Consider the following 19,090-nt stretch of genomic DNA (forward strand, 5'->3'; position numbering starts at 1 on the left):
ATCTTAATTTTTTAAATGTTATTATTACATCTTTGATTATCCAGCACCTGTTGTGTGTATATTCCCCCAGCATACAACTACAGTCTACTGGTCTATCGTTACACTTGAGAGCTGTGCTTAGCTGCAGTACAATAACTTGAGATGAGTAACTTCTTTTGTGAAATAACAAGAAACATTTCAAAAGAAAAAGAAACCATTTTATTACATTCTTAAAACCACATATAATGTATCCCATTGGACAACAATATCGAGCTGTGCGTCTCAGTTACTAGTAATATACCTCTTGTACATTTTGTCATACAGGGAAAGAGCAGGGAGACAAACTATTCTTGTTGCGTGGTTTCCTGATCTTTCATCAATAAAAAAATTATCACCGACTTTACAAGACAAAAGGTGAAGACACAAAAAGTGTGTAAAAAGTGGATAAAAGACTGAAAAGTAAATGAAAATCACAGCAAAAGAAACATTAAACCCCAATAATCTAACCGATTTGTTTTTTTTATTCCTATGTCTTGCACATTTCATGTTACAATATTAGGACAAATGGGAAGGGCTTTGATAATTTGTGAGCAACATTCACAAAAATAGAGCTTACGTCCACAGTGATTATGGTTATGGGTCTCATCTTAGGTGCAAAGGTGTGAGGAGTACAAGGCTAGAGGACAACACTGGTAATAAACAGGGACAAGAGATCACAGCTAGCTCCCTGAGTGGCAGGCAGCAGGTCCTCGGACTCTGCTCAGGAACTACAACCCCTCCCCCCCCGAGTAAGACATCATCATCTCAACACTATGACAAACATCAGAAAGTATGTATGTATGTATATGTAAAACATAAACACCCTGTATGATGGGATACGGAATAAAAAAATAAAACAATGTACTGGAAACTGCTAAGTCTTACTGGCATTGAGGCCCAACTCAGGGGGCAGCTGGTAGCTCTGTCTGGCCTTAGACTAGTGTCCAGTGAGAAAGAGGAAAGTGTAAGTGCTTGCTATTTGGACAGGTGTCGGGTTTGGTGCTAAAGGAGAGAGGAACAGCAAATGTACAAAAATAATACAGTTGCTCTAACCAGCACGGAGGGTTCTTGATGCATGTGGACCACTGTCAGTGTGGCCTTTATCCAACTGAACCACGATGAGGGAAAGACAAGTATAGTACACCTGCTGTACTTGCTGCTGGTTAGAAACAAATAAGGAGACGTCACGTATCCCCTGTGATAGAGTTCATGAAGCCAAGTGTTGCCTTGCTGCCTCTTCTCCTCAGTGTCCTGTTAGTCCTCTGGTCTCTTTGGGCAGGGAGGGGGACAGCAAAAAGCTCTCCGAGTTCGAATGCAAATTAAGGCAAATGTTTTTGCCTCTGTGTGGGGCGTCTGCCTGCCCTGCCATGACGTATTTGCAACAATTGTCCACCCCACTGCTTGCATGACAACTACAAATAACCCAGGCGCGTTGCTGTCAGGGCAAGGGGGGTTGTTGCTATGGAAACCTGAGAGTAATTTCAAGAGAGAAATAGTCCAGAAAAAGAGTCCAAACATCTGCTTTCCTAAGTGAAACATCCACCCCTCTTCATCTGTCAATCCATTTTTCTCTCTTCCCCTCTCTCTCTCTCTCTAACGCCCTGAACTAAAATCACACATTGTATCTCTCCCTATACTTATACAGTCATCTATTTACATTCTTATTTAAAATATTTTTATAAATGTGTATATAAATTAAAGATAATTTCATCTTTTCCTGTTTCTAAGTGGCATTTACAAGGGAAGGGGTGTGTGGGACTGAGGTTTCTCATTGCATTATAAGAGCCTACAAAAGGCAGCACCGAACACCATCTACATGTGTGAAATTGGTTTTCAGCTGAACCAGAGGGCCAGACTAGGCCAAGACCCATATATTATCTGTGTATCTCCGTTTACATAGGAGAAATTGACTTAAGAGATTGGTCCCTAAGAGATGGTCAGTTTGAGGATAAGGTCTGTATGAATACGTAAATATGTATACGTACCATACCGAGATGTATAACTATGGTGATAACACACAATAACTGAGGGCTAGTAATATTTAGACCCGTTGATCAAGACAACCTCATTCTAATACTATACGTAAAAAAACTGGCAGGGTTGTACATTCACTGTTGATGTGTTCTGGCTTGTGCATTGGTGCTTATCGATGAGGTACATTCATAACTGGTTAAGTGATCCACAGTGGATCGGATGTTAAACAAGTGTCAGAGCTTGGAGCTGTCGCGTGCTAAGAGGGCCACAGTGTTATTATGACGCCCATTTGCTTGTTGTTAATGCTATGATATAAAGAGAACCATGAGCATGTGTGGCTTGTAGTGTAAGGTGCTTTGCCTGCTGGGTAAGTGAAGGACTACTTTGGATCATGGGAGACTGACTATTTCAAGTCCTAGATTGTCCCTTAATTGCTGGTTCTTAATCTTAAACTCATCTATCCTTCTCTCCTTTTGCTACCTGACCTCTTTACACACTCTCTCCATTTCTGTCCATCTAATTATCAGTGGAGTCAGGCAGAGACAGCTCACTGCCAAAAACTTCCCGGTACAGAGGTGGGAAGTTGTAGGCCGTCTCCGGGTGGACCAAACGGAAAAACTCCAGTTTATCAATGTGGAGCATGCAGATGGACTTCATTATGGGCAGCTTGGACACCATCTATGGAGGACAGATGAGACAAGCATGTGTAAACATCTGCATGCGTTCATCCAGCAGTGTGTGTTTAAAGTTATGACAGCTGGTTTTACCTTATCCAATTTCTTGTCTGAAGCACCGCTCTTCTGTAGACTGTGCTGCAGAGCCAGGTAGACTTTCTCCTGGAGTTTCTGAACTTTTTGGCACTCCGTCAGCCAAGGCCGATCTACAGGCAACACATTAATCATTACTTAAACAATGATGCCATGTGCTACATCTTGTCTTTACCACTCAACTAAATCAAACTAAAGTAAAATATTATTACAGGATATATGGAGAAACTTAAGGGAAAAATAAATGTTTTTTAATGTATATCTTTTGCCAGTAAGTGAAATAATTTCAGACAGAAATAATTACATTAAGACAAAAATATTGACTTTATACAATTAATATGACTTTTTAAAGCTTGGATTACAAGTCATATATATAATTTTAACAATGTTCTTGATACGTATGTACGAAATATGTATGTATGAATATATTAATATGTATGCAGAAAAATAATCACCAGGGGATAGGAGGACAGCAGCACTGAATAAAGCCATCTCTTCATCAGACAGCTGCAGACGGCAGAATACTTTTCCCAGGTCAAACACCGCATTGACCAGGTCCTCACATCCTGTATCAAGGAATGAAATCAACATTTAGTAGTCTATTAGGGTGCAGAACCCTCCAGATCAAGACCTGAAATTTCCACTCTGCTTTGTAAGACAATTCAGTATTTCAATAATTGTACTATTGTGTTAATTTCTCCTTAACAACTGCTGTTGTTTGAATAAACAGTTCCAAGAAATACTACACTCCTGACTACCATAATCCATCATGTAAAATAAGGTGACTTGGCTAATATTTCTTCCAGATTCAATCATTTGCAGGCATAGGAGTGCATCTGTTTCATGACAAGTGATAGAAGAATAGAAAATATTCAGTAAATGTAGCTGATGTGAATCTCGCCATTACAATAATCTCCAGTGAGGCAGGTTTTACAGGATTAATCTGTTGTCAAGAGGATTTCTGTATGTGGTGTTATCTTAATGTCATATAAAGTGATGTTAGTCGAGTTCCTCTGTTTTGAAACAGAATTTAGACTAATTTACTTTCCTTCCTTCTCGGACTGTAGTTGTAAAGGCATGCAGTTTCCCTACGTGAAAGAAGAACTACAGGTAGTTGTGTAATGTGTGGCATCTGTGTCACTCTTAAAAAAAAATACACTCCAATCTGAGCCTCACCAAGTGCTTTGAAGAACGGAGCTGAGGCAAATTTTCCATTGAAGAAAATGGTGCTGTTGTTGACATTAAAAGCTCGGCACATACGGATCAGCAGGATCTCCAGACAGCCTGAATGGATAACCACAGATAGAGCCAAGAAAATGGAGGGAGAGGAGCAATGGGGAGCAGAGTGAAAGGGGGGCAGAGAAGGCACAAGATACTCCAGTTAGGGTTTGTTTACTATGACAGAGTGAACAGTGTGAAATAAGCAGATGAGCATAGACGTTACACTGACCTGCTTTCAGCAATATGATCTGATCGTTCTGGCACAGGTCCATGAAGCCAGCGATGCGTTTGGCAAACTCCACCACATACTGGATGGCATTGGTGATGTGGTGCGCACACTGCTGCCACATCCACTCAGCTGACTGAAGGACACACGAAAAAGAGGAGATTAGACAAGTCTATTGACTCCTGTGTCAGTGGGTATTGATTTAAGTGCAGATGGGATGCTATGCAAACATTTTGACAATAGAGAGGAATGGTGGATATCATAAATACAGATGAGATTCCAGGAGGCTTTACATCTCCTGGATTTACTGTTAAGTATGTGCCAGGTACCTTGCTCTGAAAAACACGCGTTTCCTCGGGTGTGTATTGCCCCCAGGTGAATCTCTTCATGTCTTCAGCACTGTACTGACACGTCTCCAAGTGGGACTTCACAATACCCTGAGTGATGTGCTCTGTTAAAAAACAATTAAACAGGATTAGAACATACACAGAGGAATAGGATATCAGTGGTTGATCATCATGTATATGTGCCTGTACTGTATGAAACAGAAGTACACAGTGTACTTGTTATGCAAGTTGGGCAAAATTATTTATTAATGTGAAGTACTTGGTATAATAACAGACTTTCCGTAGAATTCAAGTGTGTACCACCAAAAGGTGCTTCATGCACCTCCAGTGGTACACATATCACAGTTTGAGAACCACTCCACTATGATTCAGTATCTCATAATCACACCTCTGGCCTTTAAAATCCCTACTAAGCACTTAGAGATTCTGATTATTAATCTAGTGCTCCAAGGGAATAGTTTACATAATCATTGGAAAGTGCAGTAAGAAAGAGCAAACATCAGAAGATTGTTGTTTCCAGCTAAAAGAATGATACAAAAAAGGCACAGAAATGTCTCTATCCTCAAGGTCTCCATGGACCTCATGTCAGGAAGAACATCTTTTAAAAATTCTTTGTATCACAACATCAACCATTTACCTGCTCTTGTTCTGTCTCAAGCTCTTACTGCTTCATGTCATGCCACCCCTTTCCCCAGTTTATCTTATCTTTGTTTCTTTCTTTGATGTGAAATGCTTTCAACAATTCTTTTGAACAACGACCCATCTCTGTTTTTCTCATACAACTTTGGCTTTATCTTGGCTCGAACTTATCATTTATTATTTTACATTTTAAGATGACTTTTATTAAATTATTTGTATTATATTAAATGTACTTCATTATAATCCTTTTTGTTGCCCGTCGCCAAGCCCAACACTGCTAATAATTTGTTCTTGTATTGCCCTGTGTGTTTAAATAAATGATGATTATAGGAAACTTGTCATTTGTTAATACTCACCGAGGTCCGTTAGTGTGCAGTCATCAGGCAGATGGTCCAGCAATGCTGAAACTGTTTGTCCTAGAAGCGTGTGCGCGTGTGAATGCAGGAGCTGGATCCTGTTGCTGTCTGGCACATCCAGCATAGTCTGCTGTGGGGAATTCTGATTGGACAAGGATGAAGAGGAGGAAGAAGGGGATGAGGAGTTGGAGGTGTTCCCAGTGCTGGCTCCTCCACATCCGCCGAGCAGCTCCAGGCTGCAGTACTCGCTAGCCTCCTCAGGAGTCAGCGGCAGGTCAAACAAGTCGGGCAGTGCTGCAATGTCATCCAGATCACTCAGGGTCGAGGTGGAGCCTCCACTGCTGTAGGACCGGCTCAGACCCTCTTCGCCGTCCTCCCCGCCAACGCCACACACGCCATCCTCCCTTGGTGAGGATAAAGCAGAGGAGCCCACACCTCCGGCGCCCTCACACTCCTGAGACTTCTGATGCTTCTGCACCTCTGCGTACAGGCTGTCACGCTGCTTTTTGGACATACGACCAAACTTCACCGCTGTAGACAAAAACATAGCTTTTAAGACTACAGGGCAGTAAAAGAGGTCAAAGATATGTTACAAGTAATTGCAATAACCTGAAGTGAAATGACACCAAATCCATCCTATCCCCATAAAATGTCTATTCTCACATTTACCTCAGTGATGATAAACTGAACTACTTTTATTCAAGGTTACTGTCATGGCAACTATTACGGCCAAAGTGTAGCATGCAAAGATATTTTTGTCTCACACTGGCTCTTCTGACACCTTATACAAGAACTATATGTTCTTGTTAAAACATTCAGTTTGCCATCACATCTTAAGTCTCCATGCTGTACTTTGTTCTCTCTGCAGTCTATAAAAGGGGGACAGCTGGAAATGAAACACTGCGGGCCTGAAATTCTCTACTGCTATCAGCTTTACATTCAAGGAACACATTTACTGGGCTGCACTGGAGAAATTAACTCCCATATCGCCACCATATGCTACTAAAATTTAGGCCCTGATATTATGTGTGTTTACCATCTCGGCTCATGCCCAAAGCCAGACACTTCTGCAGACGGCAGTGCTGGCAGCGGTTGCGGTTGGTTCGGTCGATGAGGCAATTCCTCTGGCGGGAGCAGGAGTACATGGCATTGTTCTGCTGGCTGCGGCGAAAGAAACCCTGGAGACACAAACGCATACATATAACATCCATCTACTATGAATGATGTTTTTTAGACATAACAGGTCAGCTAAAGTTCACTCCAGTGATCAGCATCTCCTCACCTTGCAGCCTTCGCAGGTGATGACTCCATAATGGATTCCTGAGGACTTGTCCCCACAGATCTTACATGGGATGACCTCAATTTGAGCTGCAGGGACAAGAATAACATTGATTAATTAGACTATAAATCTACTGTCTTCTGTACCATCAACACAGAAAAGCATTAAATAGACATCAAAGTGAAATGAAAGAGAAGTGCAGGAGTTAAAACTTTTACCATGTTTGCATGTGAACGTACCGAGTCATACATTGCCAACGAGGCAAACATTTTGGCCCAGTATGTCAGAGGATTTGCCAAGGCTTTACTATTTTTAAGACTTGTAAAAATTCTACATGATGAATATATTATATAATTATATTTTATTGCTTGTGAATAGATTATGTAATTTTCAATAAGTCATCTTTAGAGCCAGTTTGATGTAAATAACTTTATTAGGTGCATGTGACTGGGGTATTATGGACATTAAAGACATCTTCTCAATCTGAGGGGACAATTTTGTGCTCATTATTACTCTATAATATTTTGTCACCTTTAGGCAGCTTGTTAAGCACCATCTCAAGTTCTATAAGTCACTAATCATTTGAGTATGATTTTTACTTTTAGCCTCCCTTTTGATGAATAGGTCACTAGTGATTTGTGACCATGTTTCCTCTAACAACGAATCAGAGGCAAAATTAGGTCTTTTGTAACCTTTACAGCCCTTGAATAGGTCACTTGGGCTTTTATCTTGTCACAGTAGTTTACTGCAACTTCTACTTAGGGGTCAATAAGAAGGTCATCTCCTGCCTGCGGCGGGTACAAAAAAGAGCAGCTCAGCTTTTGACCAAAGTTCAAAGATTTACAGGAAAAGGAAACTTGTTATATTTTAGTTATTAGAATAAATGTGATATCTTAAGGAAGGTCCTTGTCTCTAACACAAATCTCATTATTAACATTTGTGACAACACCTTTGCTGTGCAGGCCCTAGCCTAGGCTATGGATAACAAGCTACCAAATGAAATTATGAACTTCATTATGTGAAAATGTCATTTTCCCTGATATGCTTGTTTTGTCCAACGTTTTAGACCTCTCTATCTACAGTATATTATGATGTTTTATGACTTACGAACTTTGCTTGACACGTGTCTCGTAAAACTTTGAAACGTTAACATTAAGGTTATTATTATTGCTACTGTTAATGTATAATCATTAACACATTGAGGAAACTGATATAAGGGTTATTATCATTATTGTTAATGTAATCATTAACACATTGAGGAAACTGACGGATAAACAGTATTCAAACAGGAACAATCTCTCATCTTGAATAAAGCACAAGCGTTCCAAGCTGCAACAACGCATCTCTCCTCTGTCACATTGTATATTCTTCAGACTCTCCAATGACGTCAAGGACCTTGCAGTGAGTCATCCTACCACGTCCAAGAGACAAGCCCTCTTTACAAGAGAAGACAATTTGTGAGAGACCACAGTACAAAAATAGATATGGAATCACATTAAAGGTGTGATACATACACAAAGACTCCACGAAGACAAGAAAGCAACAACGATACTAATAGTTACTGCTCAGCCTTGTTGTGTGTTAGAAAGATTGGTTTACAAAACAATGCTATTCGTGCCATTCATCCTCAGTGGACAGTGTATGTCTATTTGATTTAAGGCATTGTTGTACTTTTACATATTGGAATAAACAACTTTCCATTTCTTTTTGCTTAAATGAATTACTGTGCTGTCTCTTCTCTCAAGCTGTTGACTAAAATACTCAGACTGATGAGGGCAGCTGCAGGCATGCAGTGGAAAAATCGCTCTCCTCCCCCCGCGACCCTCCCTCTCAGTCTCTCAGGTTCCCCCCCACCCCTCCCTCGTCTCACGATTATATAACTCGTCTGTGAGCATTCCACACAACACTTCAGTGTGCTTGCTCTAGCAACACCGACACCCCGCCTTCCTCCGCCTGTTGTTTTCCCACTGGCTGAACGGCGCACAGAGCCTTGTTGGTATTGGCTGAGTCATCCATCACTCTGGTGCTGTAGCCTGTCAGCCCATGTGGACATTCTGTCCTACTGACACACTTTCCCACTGCAGGGGGGAGGGAGCAGGCGTGATCGCGGCTCGCTGCAGACCCGTTTTAAGGTGGAGCTGGAAAAAGCTCAGACTTCTCATAAAACATTTCATTGAGTGCTCACAGCTTGCATCAGAAAATTGTGTATGTTACGTAACAGCAACATTTACCAACCGAGGCCATGATATCAGGCCTTAAATAGCACTCATCAGCTCGGTTAATACAAATATAGACTCTTGAGCATGTGGTAAACTTTCAAATAAAATGTTTCCCCAAATAAAATCTACATTTATATGCAATGGTGTTTGTGTAATGGACATTCATACACTGTGTAAATTATGAATAAGAAATCAGATTTGATTTCACTGCGATGAGCCACGCAGTGCCTGGCTCAGGTCCATTGGAACCACACATACTATGAACTTGAATGTCAGCTATTCAGCCCCCACCCCTTTCCCTGTGTTTGACATTGAGCTTCTGCTTCAACCATTCCTATTCTTGTCCTGTGCTGAGAGACAGAATTCACAGATGCCACTGCTGCTTCAACTACACTTGCATGCTTTCTCACTCTGAAGGTCTGCATTTCACAACACAACCCAGAGACATTAAAAGTCCAGAGACAATCCTTCTTTTAATGGCATTTTCTTGTCCACTCTCCAACAGAACATATAAATTAAAAAGTAACAATTAAATGAATAAACCACTTGATAAGGAACAGTAACTACCAACCACTAGAGGGGTTCCTCTTTAATATTTATGGTACCAAAGCGACAGTGAAACCCAATAACAACAAATGTAACAAACCCAAACTCACCACACCAAGAGAAACACAGGAGCAGCAGTCAGACTACATTTTCCTTTAAACCTGAATCTCAACTTTGACCTTGCCCAGACAGCAGTCTTGTACATTTGACCTTTAGCTCTCTAGAGAAAGCTGTCCTCCCAAGCAGATCAATGCAAAGCCTGAACATGATGCACGAAAGCACTTTTTCCACAAAATGGTATAGTGGAGTGCACTCTACTGCATAGAGCAAAGTTGCAAACATGAAGTGGGTTAATGAGGGTACATCTGCTTTGTAGCACACCCAAGCCTTGACTCAAACTAAAATTAGAACAGTAAATTCAACAGCAAACTATCCTGTGTGTTTATCAGTTGGCTAAATGTGTTATCTTGTTATCTGTACAAAAGTGTAATTCAGCAGGGCCGGAGAGAGGAGAGGCAGGGAAAAGCATTGACTTTACTCTCCAATGGTTCACTTGTTCATTTCTAATGTGGAACAAGCAGCCAATAATTCCCCAGCATGCAGCCCCCTGACAAGTGTGTCAGACAGTCAGTGTGTCAGTAGTGTGACAGATAACTTTTGACCGTCCACATATTCAGCACTAATGTAAAGTCACATGAGTACATGCACGCACATCTCCTCTTTACAATGTTGCAGGCCATTTAGGCACAAGTACAGGTTGAACTTGTTTGCTTATTACACAAGGCAAAAAGCATGCCATCATACACGCTTACAAGAACAGAAAACACCTGCAACACACATATTTCAGTGACAGATTACATTTTTACCAACTACTCGAATCAACAATTCACAGCGCATCAAGTATCTGAAATGGGGGTGGGGTAGGCTTTGTGCTTCAGCTCTATACTTATTGGCAATGCTGGAGCACTTGTTGTGTCATGCTACATAGTGAGGTGCAGCCTTTTATTACATGCCAAACAAAAGCAAGCAGCATTACAGTGCGATTGTCCCCTCCCTGTCTTTTGAAATCCTGTTGGGCAAATTGACAGTATGAATGCTTGTGAATAATATCTAAACATTAGATGGGAGTTCACTTGTCCTCAAGGCAGATTTTAACTCCAGGGGAGCAAATACAGTGTGTTCTGACTTAGGAGGAAAAGTCCCCATTTGTGTCCACGTATGCTGAAAGCAGCTGTTTCTTCCTGATTAAAGTTGACACCTTCTACCGTGTAACATTACACCTTCTACCGTGTAACTTTACTCCTTCTACCGTGTAACTTTACTCCTTCAAGTAATGTGATATCCTTCAAGTAAACCGGCAAACTTCAAAACAATGCTTTGGAGACTTCACTCAACATAGACAATATGCACATCTATAATCCAGCTGCCAGCAAGCACTCAACATGCATTTAAATCAATATGCTCAATTTTGAAAGATGCAAATACCAGAGGTCAGGCTGAGCTGAGGCCCACAAAAGGGGGATTAGAACAGAGCGGCCTCCGCTACACCCCGAGTATGTGACCTGCACGTTATGATCATTTAACCTTGAGTCTAGAAGTACAATATGTGCTGTATTAGAGAGGAAGTACACTCTGCTGCACAATAAACCAGAGGAAGTCACAGAGGTGCAGACAGCTCCATAGACCTCTAAATGTCAGTGTTCGTAAGCTGCTGGAATGACTCAACAATATAAATGTAAATATTAAGCTCAATTAAGCTCAATTAAGTTCAAAATGTCTTATACATGTTCAAAATAGGACGAAAATGCTGACATGTTGTTATTGCAGAGCTATTCTAGTCAGGTAAGAAGGAGTAACCTAATGTGTGACTAACCTACATTTTCTGAGGAGCTAAGGCCGGGCCTGGGTTTGTTTACATTTGGATATCCTGCCAGAAAGAGAACCTCCCTCCAACAGAGGCCCCCTCTGCTTCTTCATCTCACCGCCTAAACTCTTCCCTCCCCTGTAGAAGAAGCCTTGAAACTAATCTAACATCCTGCACAACAAAAGAAATGAAATGTGGATCTTTCTATGAGAAAACAAGCAAAACAGGAAGTGCAACGTTAACACACGTTGGTGCTTGCTTCTCTGTGATAAACATAAACACTGCAGCCTGTTTGATACTTGATTTCGGAGGCCAATGTTGATAATGATAATTGAGTGCATGTGAAACAACATGATTGCCAATATTAATTTCTCATCTTCATAGATAACACAACACTGACAATTTGGCAGTTATCTGTCAAATGTACAAGCAAATAAAATGTTCCTATACTGTATATCTATTTTAGATTGAAAATATAGGATTCTAATAATACAAGGCAGATATCAAATGTGTTCTTTACAGCAAAAATATGTATTCCCGGGGCTTGTTGTGGATTTGCTTCCTCATGCAAGAACAGCAAACCATTTTCATTTATTTATTTAATTCTATCTCCAGTATTTAAACATATATTCCAAATGTGGTCCATATGCTTCGACGGTTCGCAATAAAATTCTGAACATTTAACATTGAATATATCTTGAATTATTTTTGTGCTTTCTGAATAAAGTCTGTCTATTCTCCGATGCCCAAGTTCAAGCTCAGCCTGTCAACGAGCGTCAGCGGGCGCTGCAGCGGCACATGGCCCTTCCAACAGCGGCGCCCCCTCCCTCCGCTGTGGATACTGTAATAACGTTGGGTGACATAACTGGGTCAGTGGAACAGCCATGCTCCGCTCCCTCTGCACACTCACACAGCCAGCCATGCTGGCATCGCCATCACATCACAACAACCCCATAACTACGACAACGCTGCCGGGATTCAGCTCACAAAACCGGGGGACATAAATTTAGAGTCATCGCGCGGCTGATTTATGATTCAATCTAATTGAAACTGTCATATGATGAGCGAAATTCATATACACGTAGAACAGGGAAACTATCTTAATATGTGATTTAAATAATGATCGCCCAGAGGTTTACGACAATCACTATGTTTTTCCGATATACTTCAGAAATAAACACTCAAAGTCTAGATTACATAATTCTCGTTTTGATTAACAACAGCCTCCTGTATGCCCCTCCCACTCCTCATTGCATAACTCTTAACATGGATCCCCTGGCAAAAATTTACAGATGGACTCCCAACTGAGATGTGACTCACATTTCTCCATAAACACCTTGTTTGCTTCTTTCTCCGTTAACCACATAAAGCACATATCTGGCGGTTTAAGACTCCTCGGCGATGCGTCAGAAGCACATTGTAACGACTGACTCGGTAGTATTTCTGATTAAATAATACGCCCACCGCCCGGCACTAAGGTTGAGTGTGCAGCAGGCAGGCGACCGCGGCTCCGTGCAGCTATAATCCCGTCATGAGGGATTAATGCTCACCGGGAGGCAAACAGGCTCACATGTGGGCGCGCACAAGACACACACACAACGTTGTTAACCAAGTTCAACCACATATGCAAAGCAGTATGGTGAAAAAATAAAAAATAAACTTACCTCTCATTTTGGTGTTTTCTTTTTCTTGACAAGATGGTTAAAAAGACTCGACTACATGTGGTTAATGTAGATGACAAGACGGTGCGGATATGAAAACGCGCCTGGGCCGTGTTGGCTCTGTGGAGGTGAACTTCGTCTCTCGGGCTAGATGGTGCGCACGGCTACAACTACCCGCCACTCGTCCCTGTCTATCGCTCGATCAAGTCCGGCGTCGGTAGAATAAGAGTTTGGATGATCGCTGCGGGTCGCATGTTAACCGTCCCGGCGCACTGCTCGATGTGTGAACTTTCTTGGTCCCTCGGTGGTCGAGTTGCTCTTACAAACCTCTCGGAGCTCGGACCCCCCGGTCAGTGCTGTGACTCTCGGCCTGCTTTCCTCTCAGTCTACCCTGCTAACCCACTTTCTTCAAGCATGGACTCTCACATGATCTCACTGCCGACAGCTCCTCTCTCAGCACTCTCGGGAGCGCGCACGCGAGAGCGAGTTTAAGGTGGCTTGGGAAATGATTGACTGCTGCCCCGGTTTATATTCATAGCACAAATAATCACATAGATTAATAAAAATAACACCACTTCGTACGGTTCTTTAGTTTAAACATATAAAATCACATAAACATCATTTGTTCTGTTTTTAAGTGGGATTCTTGTTGTTTTCCACTTTCTCTGACTTGACAAAAATAACACCAGTCACTAATAATAATGTCTATACCTTATGAATCTGTGCAATACATTCAGATTCAAACCAGCCTGGCAAGATGTTTCCAACAAGCAGCAACAAGTCACATGAAACAGATATCTCTTGCTAGACTTGTTGTGTAACCACGTTTAACTATGCATTTGGCTTCTTCAACTTAAATCAGTGGCGTTGACCTCGTGCTCTTACATCATACTTTGCCCTGAGTCACCTTGCGTAAATGAAACCTCAAAGTCTGATGCTTTCTAATAGCTGCTGCCTCCCTCGACATCCCAAAACATTCTGCACACTGGGCACTTTGTATTTGCCGTGATTCTTTGATTGCATAATCACCCCGGAAAATAGGAATGGCACACATCCCGTGTTTCCATCAGCATTATCTTTTGGGGGAGGAGGGGGATTGGGATGTTTACAAACTTGAGCTATGCCTTCCATCCCTCCCCTTCTACTCCCAATACAGACATTTGATTAAAGAAATCTGTGGTAAGGAGGATTTCATGGACTTGCTCCGTTGTGGTTTTCTGAAGTAGAAAGCATAGCATTTTCCTTCCCAAAATATTCCTGGCTATCGTCCTTCACCACTTTCCAAATTTGTACTCAGCGAAGTGGCTTCAGATTTTACACCCAGTGACCTTGCAAGCAAGTTAGATATGCAAGTACTTGCTTTCATGTTCACATTAATTAGCTGGACATGCAGTGACATGCCTGGTCATACTGTAACACATGGATTGTTGAAGGGTGCAACTGATGTGCTTCCCACTTCCAGCTGCAACAAACTTCTCCAATACAAATCCTATTTTAAAAAAGTACATAATGTACTGGTGTGTCCATTTCTTTGGACATTATGTACAGAATGTCATATATGTGCCAGGCTCATTTGTGTAGCAGATTCCCAAAGCTTTAATGTACGAAGAAAAGGAATTTGGATTGTGACGTGAAATGATTGTGGTGTGTTATGTGCTGGGACAGTGTGTGACTATGGGTGCGGACCAGGAGGTGGTTCGGTGGAGGGTGCAGAGAGAGAGAGAGAGAGAGAGTGTGTGTGTGTGTGTGTGTGTGTGTGTGTGTGTGTGTGTGTGTGTGTGTGTGTGTGTGTGTGTGTGTGTGTGTGTGTGTGTGTGTGTGTGTGTGTGTGTGTGTGTGTGTGTGTGTGTGTGTGTGTGTGTGTGTGTGTAGAGGGGAGGGGGGGTTGTCTCATGATGCAATGTCCTGGCAGCAGTGTTATGAAACAGCATGAAGGCAGAAATAACTCAAACTAGGTTAGTAGAGCAGCCCTGCATATCTGCAGCCACAGATCTCTCTCTCTCTCTCTTTTTGTCTCCTTTTCTCCATCTAAACGAAGCTTGGCGCGTGTATCCATGCTGAAAACGCACAAATCATTAATTTTACAGCCCATTTTGAACACCCTCAGTCCCTCTCACGGCCGTCTCCGCTGTTTTTCCCCCTCGCTCGCCCCATGCACATCTCCACTAAAGCCCCTCTGTTCTACGTCTCCCTTGACAACAGCAGTGACACTTTGACCCGAGGTCTTACGTAACCACTGTGCAGCTCACTTGACAGAAGAGAGAAGGGAGGAGAGGGAGTGGGAGGAGGTGGAGGGTAAGGAGGAGGAGGAGTAGGTGCTGCTCCAACATGGCTCAGACATGGCAGACATTTTGTTGTCCAATGATAAAGTAAAAGGTGGAAGAAAAGAAAGGGAAGAGCTTGAGAGGAGGATTTTGCAAGTCTGCCAGTAGCAGGAAAAAACAGGATGAGGGAACGCATGGAGGTGTTGACATAAATGATTCATACGTGTCAGAATATCTACATCATTGCTTGTCTGGTAACAGATGGATCAACAACATACACAAGGAAGTCCATTTTCTTTTGGGTGCCCACATTGTTTGTGTCACCAAAGCAAAATTCTGCCTGACAGAAACGTAGTGCAGCATTAAACCTTAAGCTTTTCATCCCATTTCACACCTGCTAAAGATTATTATCACTTCTCTAAGACAAATTACACCGCAAAAGACAGTCACTACGTTTATATGGCAACCTTGAGGCACAAACTCAGCTCAGACAGGTTTCTTTAATAAGAGTGCTTAAGGCAATTTGCTGTGTTGGTGGTTTATTACATGCTAAGATGGTTATAGTGTTAATTGTTTTTACCTGGAACATTAACATTGTGTATAGCGTGTGGCTGTGACCGTTGGGATCATTTGGGTGCAACTGGTGCACATAAATCACTTTTAATAGAGGACAGGAATCACAGAGTGTTTTTAGACTGCAGTTTGAATGCACATACAGATGCTTTGGTTGGTATTTAATTCAAAGGAAGGCTTAAATCATAACTCTACTGTTAGCATTTCGTGCAAGCTGTTTTGAAGGTTGTCTTGTTGTCAGGAGTTGACAAGGTTTTCCCTGGTTTAGATCAAAGCAGCAGAGCCTTGTGACTCCCCAGGGTTGAATTTAAAGGCCTCGCTCACATCAAAGAGTCTTTGTAGGGATGAGGGAGCAACTGTAACTGATTGGCTGCACATGGTGTCAGTGGGGCCCCGTAGCCAATCTCAGTTTTTCCAGCAGCAACCGTACATTCCAGTCTATCTTCTCACAGGCCGTGGTGCAGAAGGTTTGCATTAATTCATTCACGTAAAGGGTTGTTTTTGCATTTTCATTTACCTTCATAGCCGGCTGACGCTCACACAAAGCCAGAAACATACACATACGTGAATATAAGCATGTACTGAACTGTTCCTGTCAGTTTTGTCGGGATTATTTCAGCGTTCTACCATCCACTGAGCTGTAATCCCTCACTCCTACTTCCTGCATTTGGTTAATCTCCCTGTTTTCTCCTCTCTGAAGGTCCCATTAATCCCACTCTCCTCCTCCTTACCCACTGTAATCTGTGAGCTTTGTTGCGTCTCTAGGTCAGTGTGTCAAAAAAGGTACGTTCTTCCATCTTTGCAGCTCCTGTTACAGCTACTAACTCCTGTACTTACTCACTTACTCCCAGCCTCTCATCTTATCAGCTTCATTCTTCATACACATTGAACTGTAGAATTTGATAAAGACTGCTGAATAAATAGAATATGAGTTCAGTCACAGGTCATTAGGTGGAGATTGTCTCACTGAGCACCCACGCATGCCACAGCAAGAGCAGAAACATAACCATTAGCCTCTTTGTTCACTATGCACTCAATTACACCGCTGAAAACACACTCATATTTAATGTGTAATAAGAATAATGACATGTGTAATGGAGCAAAGGGCAACGATTCTTGTGCCATTTGTAACTATACTTACAACCAGCAGCTGTATTGTCTATACAGAACATGGAACATACTAAATCTATAACTTCCACATTTGGAATGTTTGCATTTTATGTACAATCTCATCGGCGACTGTAGAATTTGATATAAATGAATGATAATTAAATCATAATTTAAAATGTACGCTTGCTGCTTTCTTTTCTTAAAAGTGTGATTAAGTCAAACAAACCTTTTCCAACATCATTTAAATTTCGTCTGTTGTTTTATTCTTACTTACACATTTTTATAGAGTAACATACAGTAGTGAGGGATTATGTGTTGAACGTTGTCAAATTTGCCAAACAAAACCTGGAGCTTGACCCACAGGTGTGACACAGCCCTGAATGGTTTGTTCTAGACCTTTACTTCCTCAATATATTCATCAACACGTAACACATTTGGATTTAAGCACACACCTGGTCTGACACACCCGCACAGTACAGTAAATCGCTGGGTGTGCTCGGCTCAGGCCAGATAGATGGGGCCAATAAGAACAGAAGATGTGGAATGAAATGTGCTGTTTTAGCAAATGATGGTGCTGCAGCAAAGAAGAGTAGAAGTGAATCAGTGTTTGTTGGTAATTGAAGTGCATCAGATCTGGCAACACATTTTGTCATGAGAAATTCTTGCCATTTTTGGGTTAGGGTTCTTTTGGCCTGTGTTTTCAAAATATGAACGAAGAAGTCAATTACAAGTAAGACATCACAGAAATGTTTCTCTCAAAATTCTTTAAGGGTTTTTAAAAAATGCATTAATCAAGTTTTAAATAAGTCTGCTACACTGTGACAGATGATACAGTAGCAGCTGTGCCTTTACGAATGACACCATAACTCTGATTATCACACAGGCGCGATCTCGTACAAGCATGACTCCTTTCTCCTGTGTCTCAGATCTCGCTGAAAGACTTAATAGTAAATGTTCGTCCATGGCTGTTTGAGCACATAAACATATATGTGCCTATAGAGTCACAGCGGTGTTTACAGCTTCACTGTACGTCCAAACGTGCCTTGACAAACACAATCATCAGTGTTTCTCCATCCCCCACCTCCATCCTTCTACATCACTCATCCTTTGTTTCTCTTACTGCAGGTTCAACATTGAAAGAAAAAAACATCCGCACCCAAACAGATTTGAATAGAGAGAGAGGATGTGTGCTTTTGCCATTTTCATAGCACTGGAACCCACATTAATTATTATCCAGACACAATACATCATGACAAAAGAATCAGCATGCTCACAATAATCAATATTAACACTTTGTGTTTTGAACACAAATATAATTCAGTTTTTAAAGTGAGACTCTATGAAAATATGTGTAAATGCAAATGTTGATATGTGACATGCAAAGATGTGGTAAGAGGTAATAGGAGGTTTCCAAGGCAACTGGGCTGTGTTTGTCTCCGGTGTGACTCAACGTGCTTTGCCATGTGATCCTGACCCACTTACACACAAGTGACTAAATGCACACACGTAGGTGTACGTACGCACACACACATGCTCATCATTTTCATTTAAATAAGGTCAATGAGTACAGCAAGGTGGAAAAAGGAGTTATTTCCTTGTCCTGCACATTTTCCTCCACTGTGACTCTTCTTCTTGCCTTCCGCCTCGCATCATCTCGCTTCTTCCCTCTTTGGCCTGATGACCGACATCTGTTGTCGGCTCTGTGCCATCCGCAGGGCACTGCTGGACGCTCGTACAATGCAAAAGTTACTGTTCTCTCACCCTCTCATCTACTTTCTTCCTCCTGTTCCTGGAAAGAATACAAGAAGTGGATCTTTTGCTTGATCTGAAACTGTTAAACATAAACTAGTTCCGATTCACAATTTAGAATCAATTACCAGTTAGAATGTAGTTGCAGCTGGTGACCACCTCGTCTTTTTCATCACATTTGAATCTTGCAGAAAATACATCCATACCATTTAAAACACACATTTCTCACCACAGATCCTTGCTTGGCTGCATAATATTCTGATTTTGAAAAGGAGGC

The 19,090-nt window shown here is 41.7% G+C and overlaps 1 protein-coding gene across 1 annotated transcript; it reads right to left on the reverse strand.

Annotated features, from left to right (window-relative positions):
* Window positions 1–183: 183 nt before the first annotated feature.
* On the reverse strand, window positions 184–13,575 carry LOC142994033 (nuclear receptor ROR-beta-like). The gene is made up of 10 exons (XM_076144691.1): window positions 13,121–13,575; window positions 6,831–6,916; window positions 6,585–6,726; window positions 5,549–6,079; window positions 4,536–4,657; window positions 4,210–4,342; window positions 3,936–4,043; window positions 3,215–3,325; window positions 2,760–2,872; window positions 184–2,670 (listed from the first exon to the last, which is right to left on the reverse strand). The coding sequence occupies exons 1-10, from the start codon at window positions 13,125–13,127 to the stop codon at window positions 2,509–2,511; spliced, it is 1,515 nt and encodes a 504-aa protein (XP_076000806.1). The 5' UTR covers window positions 13,128–13,575; the 3' UTR covers window positions 184–2,508.
* Between the last annotated feature and the right edge of the window lie 5,515 nt (window positions 13,576–19,090).

Source organism: Genypterus blacodes, unplaced genomic scaffold (assembly GCF_046128005.1).
Source record: "Genypterus blacodes isolate CSIRO-AG114 ecotype Tasmania unplaced genomic scaffold, CSIRO-AGI_Gbla_v1 ptg000029l_1, whole genome shotgun sequence".
NCBI classification, from domain to species: Eukaryota; Metazoa; Chordata; class Actinopteri; order Ophidiiformes; family Ophidiidae; genus Genypterus; species Genypterus blacodes.